Source organism: Chenopodium album, chromosome 2, assembly GCF_948465745.1.
Source record: "Chenopodium album chromosome 2, dcCheAlbu1.1, whole genome shotgun sequence".
In the NCBI taxonomy this organism is placed as follows: Eukaryota; Viridiplantae; Streptophyta; class Magnoliopsida; order Caryophyllales; family Amaranthaceae; genus Chenopodium; species Chenopodium album.
Window position 1 is genome coordinate 71,353,814 of NC_137835.1, and position 9,765 is coordinate 71,363,578.

The 9,765-nt window shown below is 40.9% G+C and overlaps 1 protein-coding gene across 1 annotated transcript; it reads left to right on the plus strand.

Moving 5' to 3' along the window:
- Positions 1–658: 658 nt before the first annotated feature.
- LOC145575198 (uncharacterized) lies at positions 659–2,730 on the plus strand. Its single transcript, XM_081633100.1, has 2 exons — positions 659–1,917; positions 2,034–2,730. Exons 1-2 carry the CDS (start codon positions 659–661, stop codon positions 2,728–2,730), a joined length of 1,956 nt encoding a protein of 651 aa, XP_081489226.1.
- The last annotated feature ends 7,035 nt before the right edge of the window (positions 2,731–9,765 follow it).

Consider the following 9,765-nt stretch of genomic DNA (forward strand, 5'->3'; position numbering starts at 1 on the left):
CTCTTTTAGGTTGGATTTGTACCTTCATCCCCGAACTACCAGTCATGGTTCCACACCTATTGGAGTTGACGATCTCTTGGATCGTTAAGGGGTGTAACCTTCACCCTGTGAACGGTTTACAAGTTCCTAAAACTTGTTGGTGACTCTTTTGCTCTATCTTCTTTCCCTTTGGACGCCACCGTACTTTAGTGTATGATCACAGTGGGGTTCAAGTTTGGGGTAACGCTTAAAATATTCCCTACAGGCATACATATCGGCTTGTCAGCGACTGGCACGTGTCATCAGTAATTTGACACTTGGCGCAATGTGGTCTGCAAGCCATGCAGCCACCTGTCATGAGGATTATTATAAATAGTAGGTTAAGCTTTATTAATGAGGTTAGCATTTATTACTCTCTATCTCTACTTTCTCTCTCTTACTTCTCTTCTTTTTCTTAAACACATTCTAACTTTATCATCGGAGTGTTTATCCCAGATCAACCCGGGGCTAGCTAACTTCTAATCATTGTGTAGGTTCTCAGCTTGCCGATAGGAGTATCAGGATCTCAGGCTCGGGTTCTCGTGTAATCGGATCTAGACAGAAACAATTTGGCGCTAGAAGGAGGGGGCAGTGATCACTTCTATCGCCTAAGAACCTTACATATAAAATAGTAACGATAATGGCTGGAAATAATGGAACACCTGTGATTAGTAGGGTAATAAATCAACCAATAACAACACAACCTGAATTTGAGATAGAGGATGAAACTCACACTCTGGAAGGTAATCAATTCCACATGTCGTTAACCCCAGAAAGGCAGGCGGAGACGGTAGTAGACCCCATGGTTGAATTCACACCAGAAGAATTGGAGGTAGCAGCTAGGGTGATGACTGCAATGAGCAAAAAGAGGAAAGAGGCTGAAACGGCTCAGGCTGGAGGAGGGGCGCCGCTAATAAATCATGGTGAACAGTTAAATCAAGCAACAAATTCACCAAGGCGTCGCCGGGAAGAAACACCGGTAAGGACACATACAACACCACGACAGACAGAGGGTCAATCCTCGAGCCACACTTTTAGCACAAGAACTCAACAGCAGAGAAGTTCCCAAGTTGAAGGGCAAGCACTGCGAACTGTGGTGCAGTTAAGAGCATCACCGTTTGCGCAAGGTATCTTGGATCAACCAATGGAGAAAATTAAAATGCCGACTTGTAAGTATGATGGAAGAGGGGATCCCAACAGATATATAACGTCCTATGAGGGACATATGATGTTGTACACCAACTCGGATGCCGTTTGGTGTAAGGTTTTTCCAACTACTTTAACTGGGGCTACATCAGATTGGTTCAATAACCTGGGAAATGGAACAATAGATAGCTTTGAGAATTTGAATGAGATGTTTGTGGGGCAATATATTAGTAACAGTGTGCGGCAGAGAACTTCAGGGGAATTGATGGCGGTGGAGCAAAGGCCAGATGAGTCTTTGAGGGATTATATCAGACGGTTTAACAATGAGGCAAATACAATTCCAAAGTTGCAACAGGAGATAGCTGTTATGGCTTTGATGAACGGCTTGAACGATTATGAGTTTAAGCGTTATCTTACAAGAAAGAATTTGCCGACATTGGCAGCAGCTTTTAACAAGGCTCATGATTACATCAAGAGTGAAGAATTAAGGAAGACAAGTAACAAGAATGTGTCTGCCAGAAATGGACAATATCAGTTTGAAGGTGCAGCCTCAGGAAGTGGAAGGCCGAGAACTTTGACCCCAGGAAGGGGAGGGGGAAATCGGCAGGAGGTTAGGGCTGCAAAACCACCAATGCGATACAGTACGTATACGCCCCTTAATACACCTAGGGCAGCAATCTATTCGGTGAATCAGAACAGAGAAGGATGGACAAGGCCGATACCGATGAAGGCGAGGCCGAGGGATGTCAAGAAGTATTGTATGTTCCATAGAGATGTGGGTCACTATACTGAGGAGTGCACACAATTGAAAGATAACATCGAAGAGCTGATAAGGAAGGGGCACTTGACTCAGTATCGGTTGAATGCAGGGGGAAGTCAACCACCACCTCGGCAGATAGAAAGACAACAGTTAGAAGCAAGGCCAGAGAGGCCGCAGGGTGGAATAGTCCAACAAGGGGACGGAGGAATGCCACCGTTATCAACTCGAAGGGGAGTAGATGTGATAACAGGGGGGCCAGTGCATGGAGAACAATCAGTGGGGCAAAGAAGCACCTATCTGAGCACCGTCATATAGTGTATGCCTTAGATGTCGATAACCGTCCTCGGCCAGATTCAATCCCTGATGTGGTGTTTACGGAAGAGGATGCAAGGGGAATTGTCTTCCCTCATGATGATCTGCTGGTATTGATAACAAAGATAAACGGAGCTGACATTAAGAGAGTTTTGGTTGATGGGGGCAGCTCGACAAATGTTCTGTTTAGGAAGGCCTTTGCTGAAAAGATGATTAAAAGAAAATATTTGAATCCAGTATCTTATCCGGTCATTGGGTTTAATGGATCAACAGTGACACCGGAAGGAAGCATAGTTCTACCAGTGCGACAAGGTGAAGGACCGACAGCGAGGGATGTGATGGAAAAATTCCTGGTGGTAGATGTGCCATCGACTTATAATGCAATTACCGGCAGACCGATAATTCATGATGTGCAGGCATTAGTGTCAACTTATCATCTCACGGTAGCTTATGTGTCGAATTTGGGAGCTGTTGAAAAGGTCCACGGAGGCTAGGTAATGGCAAAGTCTTGTTATGTAACGGCTTTGAAAAATCCAGTTGGGAATTGTCTGATACCAAATAATCCTAGAAAAGAAAAGGAGCCAACGGTGCAAGATTTGGCCATGAAAAACTTTGATATAAGGCCAGAGGAGACCCCAAGGCCGTCACCAGGTGGAGAAACGGTGTAGGTTGAGTTGCAACTAGGTGATTCAAGTAGGATGGTTAGGGTTGGGGCAGATATGGATGTAGATATGAGATGCCAATTGATAAGTCTGTTGCATGAGAATGCAGATGTTTTCGCATTTTCGGCAAGTGAGATGCCGGGAATACATCCAGAAGAGATGGAGCATAAGTTGAATGTGGATGGAAAGTTCAGACCGATAAGGCAAAAGAAACGCAAATTTCTCAACTGAGAAGATAGAAGCCATACAAGCTGAGGTTAATAAGCTCTTAGCGGTAGGGTTTATTGTACCATGCATTGATCCAGATTGGTTGGCAAATGTTGTAATGGTGAGAAAGCCGACAGGAAAGTGGCGAATGTGTGTAGACTTCACCGATTTGAACAAAGCTTGTCCAAAAGATTGTTATCCATTACCTCGTATAGATAGATTGGTGGACTCCACTTCCGGCCATGCTATGCTCAGTTTCTTGGATGCATTCTCAGGATATCGTCAAGTCAGTCTTTATAAGGCAGATAGAGCAAAAACGACCTTTATAACAGATGTTGGTGTGTATTGTTATAAGGCAATGCCGTTTGGGTTGAAAAATGCGGGAGCAACATATCAGAAGTTGGTAGATAAGATCTTTGAAAAGCAAAAGGGGCGGAATGTGCAGGTATATGTGGATGATACGATTGTGAAGAGTAAGGAGAAGGAGGATCACATAGCGGATTTGAGGGAAACATTTGAGACGTTACGAAGATATCAGTGAAATTGAACCCAGAGAAGTGTGTGTTTGGAGTTCGATCAGGAAAGTTTTTAGGCTTCATGGTCAGTGAACGGGGAATAGATGCAAATCCTGATAAGGTAAATGCAGTATTGGAGATGAAACAGCCGAAAACTATTCGAGATATACAAAGGTTGACTGGAAGAATGGCAGGGTTAACTCGGTTTATCAGCAAGTCAGCTAATAAGGCCCTTCCGTTTTTTATGATTTTAGGGAAGAATAAGACATTTGAATGGGTAAAGGAGCAAAGTGATGCGATGGAGGTGGTGAGGAACCATCTGAGATCTCTTCCGGTAGTTGCAAGACCGGAGAGGGGAGAATTGTTACAACTTTACATCTCGGCTTCTCCAATAACAACTGCAGCAGTGCTGTTAGTAGAAAGGAAGAAACAGCAAATGTCGATATACTTTGTTAGTCATGTTCTGAATGCGACTGAACGCATGTATCCGGTGATAGAAAAAATGGCGTTAGCAGTGGTGATGGCGGCAAGGAAGTTGAGGCCGTATTTTTATGCTCATCCTATAGATGTTCTAACGAATTATCCATTGGAAAAATCGTTGCATAAGATGGACACATCAGGCCGATTGTTAACATGGGCAGTGGAGTTGTCGGAGTATGAGCTGCATTATAAGCCCATAACATCAATCAAGGCTTAGGCCCTGTCCGATTTCATTGTTGAAACCTCATACAATGATGAAGAAGAAGAGTTGGGAACTTGGCAGGTATCGGTGGACGGTTCCGCAACATCAACAGGGTCAGGGGCAGGAATAGTGATAACGGCTCTAGATGGGAAAGTTTTTGAGTATGCAATGAAGTTTAAGTTCAAGGCCACCAATAATGAAGCTGAGTATGAAGCAGCAATAGCCGGAGTTCAGTTGTCAATAGCGGTGGAAGCAAAACAGTTGGTTCTAACAACCGATTCTCAGTTAGTATGTTTAAGTTCAAGCCACCAATAATGAAGCTGAGTATGAAGCAACAATAGTCGGAGTTCAGTTGTCAATAGCGGTGGAAGCAAAACGGTTGGCTAACAACCGATTCTCAGTTAGTTTCCAGCCAGTATACTGGAGAATATGAAACACGAGAGCTAACAATGATAAAGTACCTTGAAAAGATGAAGCAGTTAACAGCACAGTTGCAGTAGTTTGAAATCAGGCTGGTACCGAGAGTACAGAATGCACAAGCTAATGCCTTGGCAAGGTTGGCCAGTTCAAGCTTTAATGACTTGGAAAGAATAGTCATAGTAGAGATCTTGAAGCAAAAAAGTATTAATGAAGAGTCAAAACAAGTGCTTTGTGTCAATAACGGCACACAATGGTTTGATAAGATATTGGTGTACCTCATATATGGAGCATTGCCACTTGATAAGGGGGAATCCAAAAAATTGCGGAAAGACAGTGTTGGTTCATTATGCATCAGGGTCAATTGTATAAAAGAGGATTCTCATTGCCATTGCAAAGATGCATAACAGATTTTGAATCTGCCAGGTTAATTAAAGAAATACATGAACGCACTTGCGGGAATCATCTCAATGCAAGAGCTCTGTCACGAGAAGCAATGAGAAGGGGATAATACTGGCCGACTATGAACGAGGATGCTGTCAGATATGTGAAAAAAATGTGAGAAGTGTCAGAAGTTTGCACCCGCAATTAATTTGCCGCCAAATGATTTAACGCCAATACTTAATCCGTTCCCTTTTGCACAATGGGGGATGGATATAGTAGGGTCGTTTCCTTCAGCAACAGGAGGAAGAAAGTTTCTCATAGTGGGGGTACATAACTTCACAAAATGGATAGAGGCAGAGCCGGTACCAAAGATACAGCATCGAAAGTAAAAAAGTTTATCTGGAAAAGTATTTTCACGAGATTTGGGTTGCCGATGGCAATAGTCTTTGACTATGGATCTTAGTTTGATTGTAAGCCGGTCAAAGATCTTTGGCCATGTACAAAGTAATGTTTGCATATGCGACAGTGTGCCATCCACAATCAAACGGCCAGGCAGAAGCAGCGAACAAGCAAATCATAGCGGCAATTAAAAAGAAAATTAAAGATGCGAAGGGTTTGTGGGCTGATTTAATACCGGAAAATCATTGGGCAAACAGAACAACGGTTAGAGAAGAAACAACGGAGTCACCCTTCACATTACTGTAAAGATCAAAATTTGGAACAGAAGCAGTGGTGCCAGCTGAAGTAGGGTTGCTGACATTCAGAATTCAACATTACTGTGAAGATCAAAATGATCTGTTGTTACGATTGCGCGACAACTGCTGGATTTCCTACTTGACGTACGGGAGAAAGCAGCAGTTAAGTCAGCTGCCTACAAGGACAGAATGTCAAGAGCATATAACAGACGGGTTGCTTATCGGCCTTTGTGTAAAGGAGATCTGGTACTGCGAAGAACAACAGCAACATGGAAGGGTAATGAAGATGGAAAGTTGACGGCAAATTGGGAAGGACCATACCGTATTAGAGATATGGTAATACAAGGTTCTTTTTACCTCAAGACAATGGATGGAAAGCCATTGAAAAATGTTTGGAATACAGCTGTCTTAAAGAAATATTTTGTGTAAGCAAGGTGATGTAAAAACACGTTGTAAGCAGTGAAGCTGATGTTATTATGTAATCTGAAAAATATCAGTAATGAATACAGAAAAGTTATGAAAAATTGTCAGAAATAAGCATCCTTCACTTAACAGACCATCGTTAAGTGGGACGGACAGCTTAAAACCACTTCTGTGAAGTTAATGCGCTTATAACTGACAGCCTCAAGTCGTATTCACCTAATCAAAAATAAAACCTAAATCCACTAACTATGTAGACAGGGAAGAAGGGTCGAACCACAGGGAAACAATTCAATTTATTCCTAATTAATTAAAAACAATCTAAATAATCAAGTAATCAAATTATTATAAAAAGGGTAATTAAACTACTTGAAGTAAGAGTAGGAAGGAAATAAAATAAGAGGTAAATCAATGAAGGAAAAACCTAGGGCATAGGTTCACCAATAAAGAATATTCCAGGGTAAATCATAATAAGCAATCATCAATGCATCAATTAATCAGAATATAAAGGGCTTTCGCTACATATTACAATCACAAAGTGAATTTACCGATATTAAATCTCATCTCTCGAATATCAACTTAACCATTTATAAATTAGTCCGCCTATTGAAACTAAGCCTAAACATCAATTCTCATCTCTCGAATCTCGAATCAATATTGCCAAACTCATACAATTAAATCTGGCCAAACCTAATTGCATAGCATTAAATCAATCAATAGGAAAATAATTAAGTATTGACGATAAAAAAATCACAAATTACCCCTTCATATTATTTATTGGATCCCCATAAACCCTAGACATAAAACTACTCACGCATAATTAAATCTAAACTAATCTAAACAATAAAATAAGACATGAAGAAATAATTAAAGAAAATAACTGAAATTAAATGAGAAGAAATTGTTACCAAAAGTAATCTGAATTAAGGAATAGAATTAAGAACAAAGTTAAGAGAATTTTAGAGAGAGAAAATATTCTAAGTAGAGAGAGAAAGTCTAAAAGAAAAGGTAATTCAAAATTACGTACAAAAATCGTACTTAAACATCCCTAAAACAAATCCTAATTGAAAACAAAGATCTCGGCAATCAGGTGCCTCCAAAAACACGCGCCTGATCGGGCGAAGGGTCGTCCGATCGGGCCCGCCTTTTTCTTCAGACTTCTCCTGGGCAGCCGCGCCCGATCGAGCTAATGCTCACCCGATCGGGTGCGCCTTTGCTGATGCCTTCTTCTGCACGCCCGACCGATCGGGAGCAAGCTTGCCTGATCGGTCCTGGTCTCTTTCTCGAGGCTTGGACTTCGATTGGGCTTGATTCTTCGGCCCAATTCGGATTTCCTCTTCGGGTCTTGAATACTTGGTCCAAATGCCCCGGTATCACACACCGAGCCCTTAATCACCTGCTCTAACCGGTTCTAGGCTTTAAAGATGGTCGTGTCCTCCTAATGTCCGTAGTTGCTCCATGAAAAACCCGGAAAACACTCCAAATGTGCAATTTCCTATAAAACTCAAGCAAAACTACTAAAACACTAGAAAACACCACTTAGTAATAAAAGTGGCTCTAAAGAGCCAAAAACACTACTAATCATGACCAAGGGACGGGGGTAAAACACTATATAAATTAGACACATCAAACTCCCCCAAGCCAAACCTTTGCTTGTCCCTAAGCAAAGAGCATATCAATGAACATATAAAACATGCTTCATCCTAAGTAAACAAAATCAAGCACAAACGATTCAAGGCAAATCTAATGAACATGCTTCAATGTCAATCAATATCATTCATCTAATCATTCTTCCTCCCCAACAATTGTCAAGTAGAGCAAACCACATGAGCATATAGGATTCAAGACTAGTGCTCACACACTCAACGTTCATTTATGTGGCGAGTAAAAGATGTACTCGATCGCTCTCCAACCAACCCCTTTAATGTGAACAATTCCCTCCTAACTCACACTCTCGTGTGTTTAAAAAGATGTACACTCAACCTACTAGTCGACTCAAAATATGTCAAATCATAACTTGCATTGATAAACAACACTTTCACATTCATACAACTCTTATGCACAAAGGTCAGAAGGTCTTTAAAGCTTGTAATGTAAGGCTAGGGTAAAGGGTAGGATAAATTTAGGAAAATGTGAGAGTAAAGCCATGCTTAAGGGAGCCATATCCTAACAAAACCCAAGGTCATAAACAAGTGATTACCAAAACATCTCCAATCACAACTTAACTCCACAAAAATTCACCAAGCAACCCCATACACAACAACAATCCAAACACTTACATATTCACTCACAAACTATGATAATAGGAAATAGAGTGAATTAAAACAAACTTTGAACTCATTCTTTTTCTTTTCTTTCTTTTTTTTCAAACTTGAACTTTTTTTTTCGATTTTTTTTTTCTTGAGCAACCTTCACATAGAACATTTGAACATTTGAAACAATTTTTTTCTTTGCTCTTTTTTTTTTCTTTTTTATCTCACATTGGAAATTTTCAACTTTGAAACACAAACCATCAACATTTTTCCAATCACAAAAACAAAGAACAATCACTCTTCTTTTATTCCCACATTGTGCAAATAGAGTGCACACCACAACTCCCTCGCCTCACCAACTAATAGCTCCCCCAAGCCAAGCTTGGGACTAGTAACCAATGGGGCTCATATAGGCTTATAATGTGGCTAAATGATCAATAAAAAGGGCACAAGCAACAACATGGGTAGCAAGAAGGGAACAAATGTATCTAATATCGTCTGAAAGCTACCTAAGAGAACAAATGCCTTCGTCCTCCTCAATGTGCATAATATTGAGCCATACAAACATTACTAATAGTTGCAAACCAATACTCAAATTCCTTGACATACCAGGAACTATCACACAATTCCTAACCAAATCAACTAGTCAAGCACTATATTCACAAATACTTGGCAAAATTGACGCATGTTTAGGCATCGAAACAATTAAACTTCAAATCATGATCAACAAATTCACAAAGCTCATTATCATATACCAAGAATCAAAACAATATTTTCCAAGTATGGGACACAGGGAAGCATGATTTACAATTCATTGGAACGTATTTTTGAATTTTTTTTTTGAATTTTTTTTTGTATTTTTTTCATAAAGGAAAGCAATAAAAACTACACTAGAAAGCAATAAAATCTATACTAGAAAGCAATAAATAGATAAAAGAGAGAAAGAGTAACCATATGTACAAGATATCTCCCCCCAAGCCAAATCAAGCAATGCCCTCAGTGACTTGGGGGTGTAGCTAGGAGAAGCTACTCCTCATCATCATCCTCATCCATCCTTTGATAGCCTCCTCCATAGCTCGAGCCGGCGCCTACATGGCTCGTACCAGCACCACCATAGCCCTAACCACATGCAAAGTAGTTAGGGTCTACATTTCCCCCCATCCCCCCAAAAGGAGCATCGGCCCCATAACCATGGACTGAAGAGTAGTCCACATAAGTACCATAGGCTCCAGGGGTCGAATACCCTCCTTGAGGGTATTGGAACCAATCGGGAACTAATGCCTCGGAGGAATAGC